Source organism: Petromyzon marinus, chromosome 6 (genome assembly GCF_048934315.1).
Source record: "Petromyzon marinus isolate PM22_M1 ecotype Great Lakes invasive population chromosome 6, UKy_Petmar_22M1.pri1.0, whole genome shotgun sequence".
Lineage (NCBI taxonomy): Eukaryota > Metazoa > Chordata > Hyperoartia > Petromyzontiformes > Petromyzontidae > Petromyzon > Petromyzon marinus.
In genome coordinates, this window is record NC_133672.1 from 16,064,153 (window position 1) to 16,085,439 (window position 21,287).

At 47.5% G+C, this 21,287-nt stretch overlaps 1 protein-coding gene across 5 annotated transcripts in view; it reads right to left on the reverse strand.

Moving 5' to 3' along the window:
• SYNE1 (spectrin repeat containing nuclear envelope protein 1) overlaps window positions 1-19,551 on the reverse strand; it is a 153,353-nt gene extending 133,802 nt beyond the window's left edge. For 4 of the 5 annotated variants that reach the window (XM_076065126.1, XM_076065125.1, XM_076065127.1 and 1 more), the window contains exons 1-2: window positions 19,135-19,551; window positions 14,714-14,970 (exon numbers count right to left, since the gene is read on the reverse strand). In XM_076065126.1, coding sequence (XP_075921241.1) covers window positions 14,714-14,792 — 79 coding nt within the window. In that variant the 5' untranslated portion in view covers window positions 14,793-14,970; window positions 19,135-19,551. The remainder of the gene's footprint in view (window positions 1-14,713; window positions 14,971-19,134) is intronic. The other variant, XM_076065129.1, reaches the window with a different exon arrangement.
• Window positions 19,552-21,287: the final 1,736 nt, after the last annotated feature.

Below are 21,287 nucleotides of genomic sequence, written 5' to 3' on the forward strand. Positions count from 1 at the left end.
ACTCCTCTTTGCAGATCTTCTCCAGTCATTAAGGTTTCGAGGCTGACGTTTGGCAACTCGAACCTTCAGCTCCCTCCACAGATTTTCTATGGGATTAAGGTCTGGAGACTGGCTAGGCCACTCCAGGACCTTAATGTGCTTCTTCTTGAGCCACTCCTTTGTTGCCTTGGCCGTGTGTTTTGGGTCATTGTCATGCTGGAATACCCATCAACGGCCCATTTTCAATGCCCTGGCTGAGGGAAGGAGGTTCTCACCCAAGATTTGACAGGTACATGGCCCCGTCCATCGTCCCTTTGATGCGGTGAAGTTGTCCTGTCCCCTTAGCAGAAAAACACCCCCAAAGCATAATGTTTCCACCTCCATGTTTGACGGTGGGGATGGTGTTCTTGGGGTCATAGGCAGCATTCCTCCTCCTCCAAACACGGCGAGTTGAGTTGATGTCAAAGAGCTAAATTTTGGTCTCATCAGACCACAACACTTTCACCCAGTTGTCCTCTGAATCATTCAGATGTTCATTGGCAAACTTCAGACGGGCATGTATATGTGATTTCTTGAGCAGGGGGACCTTGCGGGTGCTGCAGGATTTCAGTCCTTCAAGGCGTAGTGTGTTACCAATTGCTTTCTTGGTGGCTATGGTCCCAGCTGCCTTGAGATCATTGACAAGATCTTCCCGTGTTTCTTCCATTTGCGAATAATCGCACCAACTGTTGTCACCTTCTCACCAAGCTGCTTGACAATGGTCTTGTAGCCCATTCCAGCCTTATGTAGGTCTACAATCTTGTCCCTGACATCCTTGGAGAGCTCTTTGGTCTTGGCCATGGTGGAGAGTTTGGAATCTGATTGATTGATTGCTTCTGTGGACAGGTGTCTTTTATACAGGTAACAAGCTGAGATGAAGAGCACTCCCTTTAAGAGTGTGCTCCTAATCTCAGCTCGTTACCTGTATAAAAGACACCTGGAAGCCAGAAATCTCTCTGATTGAGAGGGGGTCAAATACTTATTTCCCTCATTAAAATGCAAATCAATTTATAACATTTTTGACATGCGTTTTTCTGGATCTTTTTTGTTGTTATTCCGTCTCTCACTGTTCAAATAAACCTACCATTAAAATTATAGACTGATCATTTCTTTGTCAGTGGGCAAACGTAAAAAATCAGCAGGGGATCAAATATTTGTTTCCCTCACTGTACTATCTCACACCAACAGCTCCCCGTTAGCGGGGAAAAGCTGGGCCCTGTGGCGATGCACTTCTCTGATGAAACTACTCAGCCGTTGGGTTGTTGGATTATGCAGAGATCAGCAAGTGTCCAGCTGTTTTATGCGATCTTGTGATGTGGTTGCCTTCAGATCCTCTACAAATTCAAATAAGGAATGGTAATTGTACTCATGTTATTCATTTACAAAGGTATTCTTTCAGAAAGATTAATAATTTATAAAACAGTCAAACTATGAGTATTCATTCAATGTTGCCTACAGCATCACGACAAGCATGCTTGAACTGATTATAGACACCACGGTGTCATTCTAAAAACTATTCTAAACTATTTTTTTATAATTTTACCAGGTAAGACACACTGAGCTATTTAGCTATTTTTCAGAAGCGACCTGGCCACAAATGATAGCTCAACCAAGTGGCTTTTCATGTCAAAATTGATATCAGCCAAATACTCCAAATGCATATTTCGAAATGTGGAGGAAAACACCAGAGGACCCGGAGAAAAATCCACGCGACTACCGGGGAGAACGTGCAAACTCCAAATATACAGGCATTAGGGTCGAGATCGAACCCACGACCTCCTGTATACAAGGCGAGGCGGTTAACATGTCGCTACCATGATTGAACAATTTCTGAATGAAGGCCTCCCTAAGCCGTCGCATAATCAATTACGGGTTGAAAAAAAAAACTCGATGCAAGTTTAGTCAAACTGCTGATTATGACTAATATCGGCACACAGGAGTCAATCAGACACATTTGATCCTAGTGGCTAAGCATATCCTTCATGCCGGCCTTGGAATTTCACTGTTAATCCAGTGGCAGCACCTGACGTGGAAGACGCTGAAAGAGCATATGGGGCTCTCTATTGCTCTAAATCTGGGTTTCATCCGCTTCAAATCCTCCAATGTCCGGCAAATGATCAATCTCTGCTGTACGTGGCTGCACGCTGATTTGTCCTGCTGATAGGTGAAGCATTCCCTCCACGTGGCACTGATCGTCTCATTGTTCTGGCGATGTGGAGAACGTGCACTCGAGAGGCCAAATATAGAGCAGAGTGAATGACAGTGACGCAATTGGCCCTGCTCACACGCGGCTGAGAGGAAGGGACTGCGAGCCCGATTGTCACTGCGTACGCCCCATCTCATGTGCGGCCACGTCCTGCAGAGCTCATACGGGACAGCAGAAGGTAGTGCAGCAAACCCCATTATTGCACTCAGGGGCGGAGCCAGGGGGGTGGTGACAGGGGTGACATTCTGCGTGTAAGTGTACGACACTCGGTCTGGCGGACTCCGTGCAACTGCATTGTCAGAGCGTGTCCGCCAACCGATGGCGTCTAGTTCAACAGCCTGACTCTCTAATCATTCTTGAAATTAAAATTTGTTGAATGTCACCCCGGCCTGAAATCCTGGCTCCATCCCTGATTGTACTCTTGCTTTTGATGCCCCCATGTCGATGCTCCCCCGCCTTCACCGACACCGCAATGACTGGTATGGTGAAGTATGGTCAAATAGCCCCGATAATTTGCACGGCATAGTGAGGTCCTCGTCCAGCAGTGGACTGACAAAGGGTACACCTATACATACACATCTATATGTCCGAGCATTAGAAGGCAACGCTGCCTTTGACCTGGCTGTCAAATGCATATGGTGCCACCTCAAGGTATCTTTCTCTTGATTTTAGGTTATACTTGGTGTTGGTGAAATCCAAAATTAAACTGTGGTAGCTCCCTCTTTATTCTTTGTTGCTCTCAATGCATGTGATCATCTCCCCTTGGTTGTCTCCTGTGCTGATTCCCTTCCCTACAGGTCCACACATTTGGTCTGCCCTCTAGCTAATAGTGGTTACTCTCCGAAGGCCCCTTTCCTCGATTTTCCCACCTCTCCACCCTCCCACTTAACACCAAATTGTCACTCCTCTTCACCTTTTCCTCTTTATGCTGCAAACAAACTGCAGTGCGATTCATCATTGGCGTGGGAGCCGAGGTGTCCGGGACAGCTTGTGCACACTCAATCGCACCGATGTTCAAGAAGCGAAGCTTTTTTCCGAGCTGTCGTTTTTTTTAAATTTTGTTGCATAAATGTTTTTTTGTGTTGTCTGTGTATACTGTACTTCCGTTCCTTCGTTTTCCTAATCAGCTTGTCCTGGTGAGGGTCGCGGCGGCAGCGCGTTGAGAGTAGGGTGGTCCAGACATCACTTGACCTGGCGACAGACTCTAGCACTACATTACTATACACTACTGTACACTCTAAATACTCTCGCTCTTAGGGGCCGTCCATAAATGAGGTCACGCGATTTTGGACGATTTTTGACCCCCCCCTCCTCGTCACACGGCGTCACAAAAAGTCAGACCCCCTCTCAAATATGACGTCACAAAGCTCTGCCCCCTCCCCCCCCCAAAAAAAATATTCAAATCGCTTTAAACTATTGTCATTGTAGTGCGTATGTAATGTTCCGCTGCACTCTGATGTTGTAGGAGAAAACATTTATCAATCGGCACTGTACACAGGGTCTCAAAATGTTTACCCAACAGGGATAGAATCGAATTAAATAGGTTTGTGGGGGCCCTACCCTCCTACTGAACAGGAGTACCCCCCCCCCCCCCCGTAAGAGACAGGTCCTCGGGATGACTGGAGAGTCGAGAATAATAATGATCCATTGATCCAGGAAGCTACACTAAGCCGACGCACTTTTTCAGGAGGATTCTACATTTTGGATTTTTTTTATTTTAAGACGTTTTCATCCAATTAATGCGCTACTGTAATCCATCAAAGTTAATTGCGTCCGCCCAACATCGCCACCACTTTCTTCCGTCTGCCAGATCCAACAGCATTGACACAATCGTCACGTAAGGGGCCGTCCATAAATGACGTCACGCGATTTTGGACGATTTTTTACCCCCCCCCTCGTCACACGGCGTCACAAAAAGTCAGACCCCCCTCAAATATGACGTCACAAAGCTCTGCCCCCCCCCCAAAAAAAATACTTCAAATCGCTTTAAACTATTGTCATTGTAGTGCGTATTTAATGTGGCGCTGCACTCTGATGTTGTAGGAGAAAACATTTTTTAAATAACCTATTTAATTACGGAGAACGTGTTGTCTATATTTATTTAAAGTTGCGCATTTTGATGTGACGTCATTTCTCAAACCCTCCCCCTCGTCACACATCGTCACAAATGTCTGACCCTCCCCCCCCTAGGTGCGTGACGTCATTTATGGACGGCCCCTTACTGGGGAATTTCCAGGCGTTCCCAGTCCAGACTTAGTCCCGCCAGCGTGTCCTGGGCCGGCCCCTGGGTCCTCGCCAAGTGCGACGTGCCCGGTCTGTGTATACTGTTTATATTAATATAATCACCTTGTACATCCAGCTACATGGGACGCTCTTAGTATGTAGATGCTTTATAAATTAAAGTAATTATTAAGACAATCGGTTTCCACCCAGTGCCTACGACATCATGAAATGTGTAACTGGGCCACAGAGTACAGCACGAGGGTAACTTTCCAGATTTGAAGTTTTCGTGACTTTACCGAAAGAACCAGAGAACACGAGGGTAACTCACTGCGCATGTAACCTCATGCCACCGTGAAGCTGGGATGGTGTGGTACAGGTGTGCTGCGATGTGGTGCAGCCGTGCTGTGGACACGCTCAGGGATGGCTCTAGGTCACACACCAGGGCACGATTCGCGTGTTCCAAGTTTACTGAATGGTCTTCTCATTTCGGGCTATGCTAGCATCGCTTACTTCAATGGAACATTCACACAAACGACACTGTTGTTTGTCTTTTGGACATCTACACGCTCTGGTTCATTCTGTCACGGTCCAACACCAGAATCACGGTTATGAAATTAAAAAAGCCAAACGCTGGAACAAGGAGTTGATGGTTTGCAGCCATCCGTGACAAATTAAAAGTGACACATCCCTGGCAGAGCGTTTACAAGTCACAAGCATCCATGATCCACGCTCGCGTACGAGGGTGGCAGAAATATTAATAAATGAATGCAGCAATGTCGCTGAACTACACAAGACGCTCACGCTGAACCATATATACCATACACAATTACACACATACCACAGAGGGAAATATCCAGCCAGTGGAATAAACCGTGCATGCTTTCAAAGCACCCCTCAATTAGGCCGATGGATTTACAGTGTTTTAACCGGTGGTTGCATTTGCTTTGATGTGCAACTCGGCAAACCAAACTACAAATCTACAGGCGTCAGCGTCGGGGGTTCGACCCTGAATATGATGCCTGTATATTTGGAGCTTACACGTTCTCACCGTGGTCGTGTGGATTTTTTTCCTCCGGGTCCTGCGATGTATCCCTCCATATTTATAAACATACGTTGAGATAATTATTTGCCCGCTATAAATGTCCACATTAGCCACTTCGTTGAGCGATCATTTGTGGCCAGGCCGCTTCTGAAAATTAAGCGAATAGCTCAGTGGTAAAATACAATTAGTTTTTTTTGTGATTCGCTTACCTTTCCTATACTTTGCACACCTATCGTGTTTGTTGTAACTGTCTGACCACGTGCCTCCTACTGGACATCGGTGAAAAAAGAGCTTCATAACTCATCGGACTCTCCAGTATACGTAAATATTCCGATTCCGATCTCTGAAAGCCACCCCTGCTTTTTGTATTGTTTGTTGTTGTAACATTCCGACTCCGTGCCCCTACTGTACATGTGTGAAAAGGAGCTTCGTAGCTCTTCGGATTCCTCCAGTACAAATAAAAAAATGTTCATTTCCGAAAGTCACCCTTGACGCTTTCGACTAACAAAAACTTGTGGTAAACAATCTCACTCGTGATACCAGCCGGGCTACACTGCCCCCTCGTGCGTTTGCGAGGAATGCCCCCACCAGACACCACAGTCGCATTCCTCCATGAATAATGCCCGATGCAGCGAATAAGAACGCACAGCAAGATTACTATTTTCTTTCTCCTCCCAAAAATACACGCCCTTCACAGGTTCAAGTGGTCATCGATGCAATAGTGCACGAACCAGTTGTTCCAGCTCACGTTGGGCCAATGTAAAGTCACAATTGTGAGTCGCGCGTGGCGTCTGAGCACGCGATTGTCTCTATCCCTGTTTATCATTGTGTAGTTTTGCGTCTGTCGGCCGTGAGCTTTTGTCCCTCAATAAAAGTTTAACAGGGCTATGCCGTGCGCCCTGACATTTGCATGTGACCCCGATTCACTATGAATAGGGCTACATAGTCGCTGTGTGTTCTAGGCAAGGGTTTTCAGGCAAAATAAGTAATATACATTTTTTTTAACACGCTTTAATGAAATGTACCCTACTAGTAATGGCAGAACTCCACGACTCCAGGAAGTGGCCCCGAAGCTTCCCCACAACGTAATGGGGACCGTGGTGATTTACAGCCAACGTGAGTTGAGCGTGGACAATTAGACCCAAGCCGAAACATAAGATATAAAAAAGATTGCTTAAAAATATATTTTTTCTTTTTAATGATACAATATAGTATTGTCATCAGTATGACATAAGTATACCGAGTTTGCAGTCGATACGACATTGGGAAGTGGGTTAAAATTGAGTTAAACGATTTGAGGATACGACAACAACAGTGAGTTAAATAAAAGCGTGTAATAATAATGTAATAATAAAAATAAATGGAACGTCGCTACCAGAGCACGTGGTTGAATCGCGCTCGAGTTTACTGATATTCCTCAGACATTAAACAAAAAAGGCACACACAACACTCTGAAATGTCAAGTAGACATGAGTGTCACTGTCGCGCGCCCTGGTTCCGTTAAACTTAATATGCACATTCATTATGCCGTGCATGTACGGCAGGTGAATTGCTGGCAAGTATGAAAAGAGATTAAAAGTGGGGTTTTTGGTCATTAAAGAGGTCAACGCATTATTCTGCCTCAGAGAGAGAGAGAGAGAGCCCGCCACTTAAACGAAGTGCTCTCGACACAGTTGTGGCCAAACTTGGAAGGAGAAGTACAATGAGATGACTAATGATTCCAGGACCTAAATGGCAGCCACAGCACGCATCCTGCCACAAACACGGGCAGGAAATGACCACTCCTTGCAGCAGGGCTGCCTTTTCTTGCTTCACTCTCTCTTGAATGGTGCAGAGAAACCAAATGGCCGCTGTTGCTTCAATAAAAAAAACCATCGTGATTCTGTTCACAACCACACGGCGCGGACTGCAGTCTTCTCCGAAAGTGAACGTAATTCAGAACTGTCCGTTCACTGTAAGCCCATGGATTTACAGTCATGGGGCCAGATGAAACGTGTGCCTGGAAGAGTCATTGATTGTCGGTGAACAGGCAGTGGGAGTGCTCCACTCTCCACCAGGCTACTCGCCGCACAACTGAAGAGGTTGATTGATCCTCGCTTGTGAAATGAAAGATTAAAATCTGTTCCATGACTTCCCGTCGGAAATGAACGCTTAAACAACCTTCCTGATTCCAACTACAATACAGCGCACAGCATTTGGGAAATAAATGTTTTGCGGAGTTTACAAAGATCGAAATAAGGAAACACCGCGGGCGTGTCAGCCATTTAGAGGTGGTATTTGGCCCAGATCAAATGCTTAAAGGCACACACATGATTAAGAATGTTTGAGTCACAATGGCGTCCTAATTGCCAGAAAAGAATGGAGCCATTGTACAATGACATTTCACAAAACTCAGCCACAACTTTTTTGGAGAATTATGCCAAGAAATCTAGCACTGTGGCATCGACATGAATACAGCTCTTATGTTCTACTTGTTGGCAATTTTTACTAATATTTCCCAACCAGAGTAGAATATAAAAAAAAATATTTCTACAATCCTGCTCGGCAATAATTAGCAATAGTCAAATTAATCTAAACCATGCATAGTCGACAAAAAAGGCTTAATTAAAATGTGTCTCCCATTAAGTATGCAATTACATTTCAAGCAATGTGATTGAGCCTATAATTAAAATTCTGAGCAGTGAAGTGCTATTGGCTCTGGGGATGGTGGGGGGAGGGGCAGTCCTGTGATCAGCATGGCCTCGTCATCCACGTGTTCACGGGAGCACACCTGTGCCGCGAGGCTCTCGCACCACCGTCATCGGAATGACAGCGCCAGGGGCAACAAAGCAAGGCGAGACTCCGCCCTGTCATTTCCCCACACCGGCACGCCCCAAAATCGGCCGAACGCCAACTGATTGACAATCATCGTACAATTAAAGTAATTAAATCCGTGTCAATCCAGTATGAAACGCGTCTTCTTTCACGCACAGCCATTCCACGCAAAGAAACAAAAATCAACGGCGATGTTTCGCCAAACAACACGGCCACTGCGAGAAACTGCTGTTAAGTCAGAGAGGGCCCGACTGTGTTTTTTTCGGGACGGCTGGCCTGTTTCCACGCATCCTTGGCCAAGGCACAGCCCCATGGCGTCGTCGAGGCAACCGGCAGGCCCCCCCGCAGAGTTAATTCTACAAGCTCGAGGCCCAGGCAAGGAATGCGCATTAATTGAAGAAATATCACACTGGTGGAAACTGTAGATTTTTTTCACAACCACCATTCTTTTCATCCGGTAAACAAGTCATCTTCACCGCGATATCTCGAGAGCGTTGCTCGAGGCAACTTCGCTAAATATAATTTCAACAGCTTAACGTGCAGATGTCAACAACAACAAAAAACCCACCAACAGAGTGATAAACTAACAACTTCATTTGTTGCTCTCTCTGTAGCTTCAATTATAACAGCGGCCTTAAAAACTGGCTAACTCCCAAGTTTGTATCAGATTAACTCGGGAGACGCCCACGGACACGGCATTAATTCCGATGCAGCGCCGTCACGTCCAAATATCATGCCATTCACACTCGAGAGGGCCCAACGGCGCGGTTTGGGGAGCTCCGCGGAGCGAGCGGGCGTCAACGGCGAGCGCTGACCGCAGCCACGCCCGGCGAGTAGGTTCCGACCACAAGCCTCAACCAACCTCGCTAAGGCCTTCCCCCCACCCCCTTGCAGCAAAAAATAATATAAACCACAAAACGCTCGTGGCATATCACGGGAAGCTGGTGAGGCACGACGCACTGCTGTGGCTCACACGAACAGCGCACGCGACACGTGCCAGGCTCGTCGTTAAACTGCAACCAGGTAGTATGATGAAAGATTTCACCTCTAATTGCAATCAGTGATGACGTCCGCAGAACTAGTTATTCTGCTTTAATGCAAAAGTGGCTTCGTCGTAAAGTGATTTTTGAGCCAGATGTGGAAAATCAAGGACTCGCCCCTTAGGCTATGAAACTCTGGGTGAGAGCTGCTACGGTTAAGAGGAGAAATACTCAACGTAGCTGCTGTCTATAGCTAAGGGCCACTGCAAACATACCTCTTTCTAACCAAATACATTGCAAGGCTTTTTTTGTATTTTGACTATCGTTTAAGTACCAATCTGAATGCAGACTCTATACCGTAGAGAATGCCATATCGGTAATCTCCATATATATAAAAGGCAAAGTTGTGATTATGTGTGTCTGTTCAAAATGTTTAGCGTACTTCCCGACATGCAACAAACTTGAAATTTGCCATGTGGGTACTTTCCAGACTCACACCATGCAAAAATTATTAAAATACACTTTTGTGTTTTTTTTGTGTGGGGGGCGGGAGCTCAATAATGCATTTTTTTGCACGGCAAGTGAGCTGTGACGTCAAATCTGTCACGTGACCCGCGCATATGGAAGCGTAACGCATTGTAGTGTAGCGCTTGCCACCCCAACTAGCCTTGCCACACCACACGGCAGCAACAGGAGCGAACCAGCCGGCGGCTTAAACGCCGCTACGTCAAAAGAAAATACCCCAGACGGGATGAATTTGTGGGATGTTAAGCGCAGACTTGATATGTGATGTGGTACAACAACAACAACAAAAATGCCACCCCTCATCTCACGGAGCGCGGGTAGCAGACAGCCGCCAAGTGCGGCAGGAAATATAACAATTGCTTTTTTGCATCTCGGGGGCAAAAAAAATGCAGCTCCCAAGGATTTGACAGTGCAGCACATCACCTTGCGTGTGGAACATGTCACGGTGAGCCTGGCCGTCTATAGCCGCACGTTTGTTCACCTGGCACTGCCCGGCACGTGCGAACGCAGCAACGGGGACTGCCTTCCCGAGCGTCCGCAAGTTCCCGAGTGCTTTCACCAGCCAGCATTCAGCAATCCAGACATCATGTGTGATGTACCTTCGAATGGGTGTCCGACGCTCATTCATCACGGCGGTCGCTTTTATGACATTCTCAAGTTCCCATTTTAACGTACACTTTTGGGTAATTTCTCAATTTTGCCGAATTCTGTCACAATAGGGGAAGTGTTTGCCCACATACAGTGAGGGAAAAAAAGTATTTGATCCCCTGCTGATTTTGTACGTTTGCCCACTGACAAAGAAATTATCAGTCTATAAGTTTAATGGTAGGTTTATTTGAACAGTGAGAGACGGAATAACAACATAATCCAGAAAAACGCATGTTAAAAATGTTATAAATTGATTTGCATTTTAATGAGGGAAATAAGTATTTAACCCCCTCTCAATCAGAAAGATTTTTGGCTCCCAGGTGTCTTTTATACAGGTAACGAGCTGAGATTAGGAGCGCACTCTTAAAGGGAGTGCTCCTAATCTCAGCTTGTTACCTGTATTAAAGACACCTGTCCACAGAAGCAATCAATCAATCAGATTCCAAACTCTCCACCATGGCCAAGACCAAAGAGCTCTCCAAGGATGTCAGGGACAAGATTGTAGACCTACACAAGGCTGGAATGGGCTACAAGACCATTGCCAAACAGCTTGGTGAGAAGGTGACAACGGTTGGTGCGATTAATCGCAAATGGAAGAAACACAAAAGAACTGCAAATCTCCCTCAGCCTGGGGCTCCATGCAAGATCTCACCTCGTGAAGTTGCATTGATCATGAGAACGGTGAGGAATCAGCCCAGAACTACACGGGAGGATTTTGTCAATGATCTCAAGGCAGCTGGGACCATAGTCACCAAGAAAACAATTGGCAACACACTACGCCGTGAAGGACTGAAATCCTGCAGTGCCTGCAAGGTCCCCCTGCTCAAGAAAGCACATATACATGCCCGTCTGAAGTTTGCCAATGAACATCTGAATGATTCAGAGGACAACTGGGTGAAAGCGTTGTGGTCAGATGAGACCAGAATGGAGCTCTTTGGCATCAACTCAACTCGCCGTGTTTGGAGGAGGAGGAATGCTGCCTATGACCCCAAGAACACCATCCCCACCGTCAAACATGGAGGTGGAAACATTATGTTTTGGGGGTGTTTTTCTGCTAAGGGGACAGGACAACTTCACCGCATCAAAGGGACGATGGACGGGGCCAGTACCGTCAAATCTTGGGTGAGAACCTCCTTCCCTCAGTCAGGGTATTGAAAATGGGTCGTGGATGGGTATTCCAGCATGACAATGACCCAAAACACACGGCCAAGGCAACAAAGGAGTGGCTCAAGAAGAAGCACATTAAGGTCCTGGAGTGGCCTAGCCAGTCTCCAGACCTTAATCCCATATAAAATCTGTGGAGGGAGCTGAAGGTTCGAGTTGCCAAACGTCAGCCTCGAAACCTTAATGACTTGGAGAAGATCTGCAAAGAGGAGTGGGAAAAAAATCCCTCCTGAGATGCGTGCAAACCTGGTGGCCAACTACAAGAAACGTCTGACCTCTGTGATTGCCAACAAGGGTTTTGTCACCAAGTACTAAGTCATGTTTTGCAGAGGGGTCAAATACTTATTTCCCTCATTAAAATGCAAATCAATTTATAAAATTTTTGACATGCGTTTTTCTGGATTTTGTTGTTGTTATTCTTTCTCTCACTGTTCAAATAAGCCTACCATTAAAATTATAGACTGATCATTTCTTTGTCAGTGGGCAAACGTACAAAATCAGCAGGGGATCAAATACTTTTTCCCTCACTGTATGCTTATGGTGCCTTTGAATGTTTCCTTTTACTCTGTTAAGCCCTAGCCATTTGTCACGCTTTCATCACACTCGCGCAGGCACAGGGCTTTTATTAGGATGCAGGATGAGGTGGCAACTTGCTCCACGTCACTTAAGTCTCACACGGGGCCATGGGAGGCTGTGGAATCACTGAACACCGAGACAAGCAACAGCAATCACTTGCTTACATAAACCTCTCCGTGAATTGCTCCAATGACACTAACTTCTCGATTGTAATTTACAACTCAGGTTGTTTTTTAAAGCGTGTGAACATCACACTTAACTGCCTGAAGAATGAGCACTCCATCGCGCGAACTCGAGTGCTCCAAGTTCACCAAGGCAACCGCTGTGTGTCACACTCAGTACTGTAGTGATGATCTTTGACCAAATCATATCTAGGAAGCTAAGTAGGCTCGAGCCTGGATAGTGCTTTCATGATGACCACCATGCACGGCAGGGTTGTTATGCTGCCAGCAGGGAGCAGTTCATAATACATTGTACCTTACTATGTCCCCACGTTTTTGCTCCTTGCCTGCATAAACCCGCATTGACCAGCGCGGTTAAATATTGTCAAATAAATACCCCGCGACCCGTATGACATTGGGCGGAGGCCATCATACAGCAGTGGATTGACAATAGGACTGTACATTTGCACGTGTAATAATGCACGGTCGTGCTTGAATCCAAAGTACACCACCGTCTGATTGCATCACCGCATTTGTGCTTAATCCCAAACAGCCAACAACACCGGTGCCGTGCTCAGGCCGAAGCGCGATTACTCGCACGTCTGATTGTAACCATCCAAACCTCGTCCCCATGGCAGCCAGGTGACAACAATGCTCGTTTCTAAGAGACGGCTTCATTTACACACTGAGCCCATGCGAGCAAAGTGTCTCTCAAAAAAGACCACGTGCAGCCGGGGAAGGGCAAATCCGGCAGGTCGGGCCCCGGTCTCCGGGAAACGGCTGCTATTGAGTCGCGCGCGGTGTGGCCGGGGGAGACGAGCGAACGGCTAGGTGGCAAGTCCCTGCTTGCTCGCGGCGGTGGATACAGAGCCCACCCACCCCACCATGTGCACACATCACAATGGCACAGTGCCAAGCAGGGGAAGATGGGCGGTGGGAGGGGGGGGGGGGCTCTGTGTTTGCCGTGCACAGTAATGGGGCATCCTCAGGAATGTCATTCAACCAATTCGACTCGCACGCGCGCGTTTGGCTCCCCATCTCGTGGCTTCGGTGTCGCGCTGCAACGCGACCTAGGCTTGTATTGCTGCTGGCATTTCACGTTTCGTACACGTACGCCAAATAGATTATCTGCGTATGTTGAACTTCTTTCGCGACGTACGTAGCCAACCGTGCTAATCGGAGGTGCGGGGAAATTGGGGTTAATTGGCGTTTGCTCGCGTATTTTTTTCTGACCTTGATGGAAATATTTCCACAATTAATGGCTAATTCCAGCAAAACAATGTGACCCTGTTCGAACCAGTTACTTGGAGCGGAGTTCATAAATAATGTTTTCATAAAGGGACGTGCCTATATTTAACTAATATCGCCAGTGGCAAGGAAATTTAATTGCGACTCTCATCAGATGCCATCGAGAGCAGCCAAATTTAAATTCGATTTGAATATATATGAATCTATCTGCAATGAGTCACGATACGATCATAATTGTTGTGCACGTTCACATTCGAACTGCACCCTTCACAAGTGGATATGAATGTGTCAATTTGACGATGGGCTTGGAAAAATTGGAATGAATCCTTAAGTATCCTTCCTCCAAACTTGTCCAGAGGACGGTTATTTTCTGCAGACAATAGAGTAGTGTATTTTGGCATCATCTTAGAATGCACTACGAGTGGATACAGTGGTAATTTATTCACGATAATGCCTTTGTCAAATAACTAATAACTCATTGCATTCATTATTAATACCGTCTTATCACAGAGAAGTCCATGTAGTACAGTAGTACACCAATGATGCAGGCAATAGTTCTTAATCACAGCAGAGGGCAGACAGATCGATAAAGTTGCTCGAGATGACACTTCATACCGTGAGGGTCTAATCAGAATCAGAAAGGGTTTTAAGAGAGTGTGATCTCCAACTACGAGTCAGCTAATGTCTCTTCTATGATGAACAAGGGCCAGTGCTCAGAGCGTCAACCTCATGTATATATTTCAGCTATATTCAGCGTTCACGACGTGCCTTGTGCATCGTGCTCGTGCACCATGCTAACATAGCCCCTTTATTTCATTTGTACATTTTTTTTCTGATAAATAATACATGCGTATGAAAATCAATAGATCTTTAATGTACCATTACTCTCAAGGAGAGGATGCAAGGGAAGGTCTTTTTTTTTTCCCTGCGATAGGACGCGAAATAACTGATGATGCCCGTACATCACGGTGCGAGCAGAAACGCCGCAGTGCTGATGCCGCCGGGCTCGCGTTAACCATTTGCTCACCATACTCTTTGGTTCCTTCGCTAAAGTCACGTAAGGTAGAAAAAAATAACAGATCGCGACGTTTCGATCGCAACTGCTCACCCTGCAGCTTCTGCATCACGTCCTGGAAGTTGCGGTCGCTCTTGCCCACGAGGTGCGGCGTGCGTTGGGGCGCCGCCATGGCTCGCGAGTCGGCTCGAGGCTCCGGCGATTCTCAAGATTCCGTTCCTCCTCCTCCTCCTCCTCGTCCCGGTCGAGGATCAAGGCGTCAGGAGTCCCGCGTGGCCGTGAAGAGCCGCATCCTCGACGGTGTCCGGAGAAAGGCGTCGATCCAAAACTAGAATTCTAAAGAAAGAATCCTGCAAAAAATGAGATCCAGGCATTAGCTGCTATAAGCAACTGTTGCTAAACAACAGGGGGTGTTAGTGTTGGCACAAAACCATAGAGCATTCAGAGCTTGACTAGAGACTCTTCAGATTAAAAACGCTACCGAGACCCACAAGCAAAGCAACGTTTACACATTGCATGAGCATGCCCCGCTCCTGAATGCTTGGTATGTCACAGCAAAAGGAAAGTCGGGTAAAGATCTAATTTAGAGGAATTTGAAGCCAGCAGTCAACAGGAAGTGCTGTAAATTATTACTTGCCTGAGCCTGCAAACAAAAACAGCGTGCCAGTGCCTTCTGTGTGAACTTTTCACAGATGCAATAGCTCGGATCAGCCTTGAACTCACAAACACACTACGTCTTCTGAGAATCACGAAGTAGAATGCTCATCGACTGTAAATTAAAATTAACTCTCAATTCCCAGTCCGCGGTGTGAGTTCAACTTTCACCAATCGCCGTAGGAGCGCACGCTGCGCCCGCACATGCCAACCAACACTGCCCAGCCCAGGGAGGCCCCCTTTTCCCGGTCAAGTGGGCGAGTATTTAGCCACGGCGGTGGCGGCGTAAGTAGGTGTTGAGTGGAGCCCCTTCGGTGTTGACCAATCGTGTTTGTAGAGTGCTAAGGAACTGTTTGTAAATGCGGCGGCGGCGGCGTTCCATGTACCCCGGTTCTTTAGTGAGTTGCTTTGCGTCCAAACGGCGGGATGACGCGTCCCCACCCCGTCGCGTAGCGAACGATGGCAGCAGGCTCCACGCGTCTGTTAATGTTTGACTAATCCGTGGGTTTGAGCTGATCGCTGCAAATGAAATGGACGGCTTTCGACAGCACTCCTCTCAGGGCACACTATGATGATGATGATGTTGCTGCACACAGCATGCGAGTGCATTGGTTACATCACTGTATTGATCAGATTTTTAATTACTCATGCACGTCGTGTTTTTGTTTTTACAACATACAGGTGAGATTTACGGGACACAACAAAAAGTCAAATATAGCATTTACTGTGCAGTATTTAAATTCACAGTGAGCCATGTAAGTGTATAACTGGTTACAAAACTGTTATGTTAATGGTGTGTGCCATTGTTATTTTTCCCATTAAGAAGCAGGCACTAATTGGAGTCGATTTGAAAGATAAACTACGGACCATTGCATGCATCACAGAGATGGCAGGACCATCTGTCATCTCCGTGATGACCTAGTCGGGTCTATCTGTTCGCAGACGCACTACCCAGTGCAAGTGTTAAAAGGCTGACCTTGGCCCAAAACACGATCATGAGAGTTTGTGTTTGTTTATTGTAGATTAGGTCATTTCGACAGCATCTCTTCTATTATATTTCGGATGTATATAGCGCCGTTTCCATGGTGCTTTACAAACGTAGTTACGATTGTTCAAGTTTCCAATGCAAATATTAGCTCTCGTTACAAATGGTAGCCCTTAGCCAATTGTGGAAATTCCACATTCCTGTGACAGGGGTCAGTTCATCCATAGGACAGCCAATATTATCTTCACACACAGGGCAAGTCAACTATAGATGGACGACTGAAATTAGCGAAAAGAACAAGATGTTTAGTGATGTTCTCAAGTCCACACAATCATTTTTTACCAAGTCAGGCCTACTGAGCTATTTATATATTTTTCAGAAGCAACCTGGTCGCAAATGATAGCTCAACGAAGTGGCTTATCGTGTGGAAATGTAAAGCAGCCAAATACTCTAAACGTATTTTTCCAAATGTAAAACTAAACTAAAACTATATACACCTATATCCCACTGAGCTATAGGTGTATAGCTCTTTTTAAGAAGCGAATTGTCCACAAATGATAGCTCAACGAAATGGCTTATGTGGCAATTTATAGCAGCCAAATACTCTAAAAGGACGTTTATAAATGTGGAGGGAAAAACCGGAGGAGCCGGAGAAAAATCCACGCGATCACGGGGAGAACGTACAAAATCCAAATATCTTCTCACACAGCTTAAAGGTCGTGATCTGAGCGTGGCTTTTTTCACTCCAGCGCTGTCCTCCAGACAGTCTCGTCCCTTCACCTGATGAAGGCCGCTTGTGTTGTGGCCGAAACGTCGTGATTTTTGTTATTTTATTTTTTACCTACGTGACTTTACCCAATAGAACCAAAGAGTATAAAATCCAAATATACATTGCATTTGGGTCGAGATCGAACCCACGCCCTCCTGTATACAAGGCGAAGTAGTTAACATCTCGCCACCGTAGCGACACACAAGGGCGTTTACCAAAGAGAAGTGGAAAGTCACGGTGTCAACACCGTTTCCCCCAAACTCTTGAGAAACATATTACGGTCAACATTTCCACTTCTTCTTATTAGGGCACGTACAATTATACAGTTTAGGTCTGTGCACGGGGTGGAATTCGCCTTTCTAGAAATTATGAATGTAATAGACAGGTAGACACACAAGTATAACGTGAACATTGTATAGACGCTGTTATCCATTACTCACAAAGAGCCCCCACGCGGAGTCACTCTTTCTCAGTACATCGGTCCAACAATTTAATCAATTTAAATGGGTTTCAGTGACACTCAAAGCCAGAACATTGCACTTACCCAAATTATCCGTATGCTCAATTATAAAGCTGATACGGTAGGAATAATATACCGTACCACGTAAACGCCCTTCTATAAATCTACTGTTGGATGGGAACCTCCCTACGCCGTACAGGTCGTGGTGGTGATTATTTGACCATGCTTCACCACTCTGGCCACTGCGGTCTGGTGAAGGCCGGCAGCAATACACGTGGGAGCACAGAAGTAGGGTACAACGAATCATTTGCCTGCACTGCCCTCTGCTGGCAACGTAGTCTCGCATTAGCCTGCAACACCTATTTCATTTGTGGTGATCACCCGTCCCAAGCATTCACCATCCAGGCTCAATCCCGCTTACCTTCAGATGAAATCGGGCGTATTACGGGAGATATTGTCATCGGCATTACCCCATACCGTACAATAGCTATAACACAGTGGCTTTCCTATGGGTCAAGTGGCCCCGCACGCACTGTGAGTGCCAATTGTAACCGGTGTTTCATTTCAGCCGAAATAGTCCGCAGCGCTGCTCCGGGAATTATATTGGCACCGATCCACATCCATCTCGCCTTATTTTGTCCTCATTATTCTATGTTTAAACCTACGGGATTATTATGGATAGGCTTAGCTTGTACTCTAGTGGAAGTGCCTTACGCCGATAATACCTTACTCCAAGCCAGCATCGGCAGCGCTCCCGGAAAATATCGAGTGAGAAATTAAACCCTTGAGCGCCAGCCACATAACAAGGGTACAACACTACCATTGTACCACTACTGCGTGGAACCCGACTATAGCAATTCCAGGGACACTTGCCAGAGAGATGGTTCATATTTAATGCCCATGTAAAATACGAACGTCACGGTGATATGAATGTATCGTATACAATGCTGTCGCGCACAATGTATTACATAATTAAATACATAATCAACTACCGTGGTACACGTCTTGCGCATCAAGGGCATGGGTGATTCTTAACAAGCGACAAACCCCGCAGTGGCATACATACATACTTTAGCTATTTATTCATTACACATAAGCTGCTTACGAACACCCATGCAGACAGATCATTCACACGTTATACCCCACGATAATACGACACTTTGTGTCGAGTCGACCGGAGGTTATACAAATGCACGTACCATTCTACTGCTTATATAAACATCCGATAACCGATTGTGATTTGATGATGATACGGTGAAGACCCCGACGACAGCGTGAACGACAGAACGATGAAGACGACGATGCGATTCTAACTATGGTTGTGATGCGACGATGCTTAGGAAGTATCAATAGCACACAGCGGTGCAAACATCAAGGTTAAGAAGAGCTCTGCGTGGGATTATAACCAGTCCCTTCGAACCAACACCGATGTCATTGTTTTCGTTCCCCGGGCGGTTATAGTGCGCGCGCGCGTGCGTAAACAGCAGGGCGGACAGCATGATTCGTACACAGCGAACACGCGCACAAACACACACGGCGCACTCGGAATCGACGCTATAAGGCGCGCGCACAAGCCAACATGCAACACGCCGCTTCGCCGATGCATACGCACATAGTCTGGCGCGCACAACCTCTGCATCGCCTACCTTCGTATGCCGCTGCGGATGCGAGATTGAGTGGCTGATGCCGCTGCTGCTGTTTTATTGCTCGCTGCCGCTGCTGCTGCTGATGCAAGAAGCTCGCTGATGGCGAGGCGAGGATGCGCGCTCGACCTGGACGCGCCTTCGCATGCTGCTGCTGCTGCAGTCCGAGCGCTGTGGCTGGCGGCTGCAGTCCGTGCCCTGTATCAGCCTGCGAGCTTTGTCAGCCTGCGTGAGCACGGGGTTGGGAGGTGGCGCTTGCGCGCTGCGAAGACGTCGGGAGAGAGAGAGAGAGAGACCACCCTCCTACTGTGTGTGTGTCTCTCGCCTTGCTTGTTGTGCTGCCGCTGCTGATGCGAAGCGCGTGGCGAGGCGCCCGCTGCTGGACGTGGGGGTGTGCGGAGAGGCGGCCGAGTGCGCGCGCGTGGTGTTGGCCACCCACCACCACCACCACCCCCTCGCGTGCCGTGCCGGCCTTCATAAGCGCTGCTCGCGAACAGCACTTGCCCCAACAGTCTGTTACAGGGGGGGGGGGGAGGGAGATCTTTGTCTTTGTGTGGCGAGCGCGCTGCGCTACGAACCCGCCTGCACGAGTTCGATTCCCGCTCGCGGTCAGCGCCAGTAACGATTATTTGAACCAGTCCTGGGCCTCCCCAAGGTCGACTCGGCCTCAAATGAGTACCTGGTGTGGTGTGTTAAATCATCGCCACTAGGGAGACAAAGGCGGTCGGGCGTGGTGCTGTCCGCCCACCGCGTGCCGGCATCAGCGTTGGTGTACGGTGCTTTTCCAGGAATATTTTGCTGTTTTTTCCTGGATTTTCTGTTTGCACAGTCACTTTAAGATGTTTTCTTATTCATGTTTTTTGTTTGTTGCCGATTCAAGAGCCGAATGGCTCACAGGGCTATACCAAATAAATGAAACTGAAATGTATAGGTGCTCGCTAACAGCACTTGCCCTTTTGTCTCACGGAGACTGTGTCTCTGTGTCTGACGGAGATTCTGCTTCTGTGGCGTCTGACCCACACGGGCGCTGGTGTCTCTGGGGTTTTCCTTGGGGCTGTGTCTCACGGAGACTTGTGCCGCTGGCTCTTACGGAGACTATCTCTCTCTCTCTCTCCTTGAATGCCGGCTCTGTCTCATGGAGACTGCGTCTCTCTGTGTCTCACTGGGGTTACGTAGCTCATGCGCCTCTGTCGGCCTGGGTGCTGTGTCTGTGTCCCCGTGTCTGCCTCGTGTCTCTGGATGCTGTATCTGCGTCTCAGGGGGACTGGGACTATGCTCCGTATCTTGGACACAACCCCTTTTACCTGCAATCGTCCACATGATCATCCCATCATTATCCCCGTCCCAGCATCATAGCCATCACCGCCTGGGTGCAACTGCACATGCGTGGGATTGGATTGTGCAGTTTCAAGAGGGGTGCAGCTCCGTCTCTCTGTAGCTCGGCGCTCTTCTTTCCAGCTTTACTGAAGCCAGTTGAAGTCCGTGTTGTTTCAAGTGCGGCTGAAAATTACTGAGTCAAGTAGCGACGTCGTTCAACGCGTCAGATGAGTTCATCGCCAGCGCCACGTTTACAGAGACAAAGCTGACGACGAGACCAATATTTATTTTGTTTAATTGTATTGTTCTATTGGAAAAGCGAGGACACAATGGCCCACGAAAGAAGACACCGTGCAATTCCTCCACTCCCCCCTCCCCACCCCCACGTCTCAACACTAAAGGGTCAGCATTAGGATCAGCGTCAGGACAAAAGTCAGGGTCATTGCCTGGGTTATTCTTTCCCTGGCTACCGTGCATGTTGACACTCGTGTGGACGTTGCGTGATCTCACTGCACCACACTCGTGTGGACGCTGCGTGATCTCAGTGCACCACACTGGTGTGGACGCTGGGTGGTCTCAGTGCACACTCGTGTGGACACTGCGTGGTCTCAGTGCACCACTCTCGTGTGGACACTGCGTGGTCTCAGTGCACCACACTCGTGTGGACGCTGGGTGGTCTCAGTGCACCACACTCGTGTGGACGCTGCGTGGTCTCAGTGCACCACACTCGTGTGGACGCTGCGTGGTCTCAGTGCACCACACTCGTGTGGACACTGCGTGGTCTCAGTGCACCACACTCGTGTGGACACTGCGTGGTCTCAGTGCACCACACTCGTGTG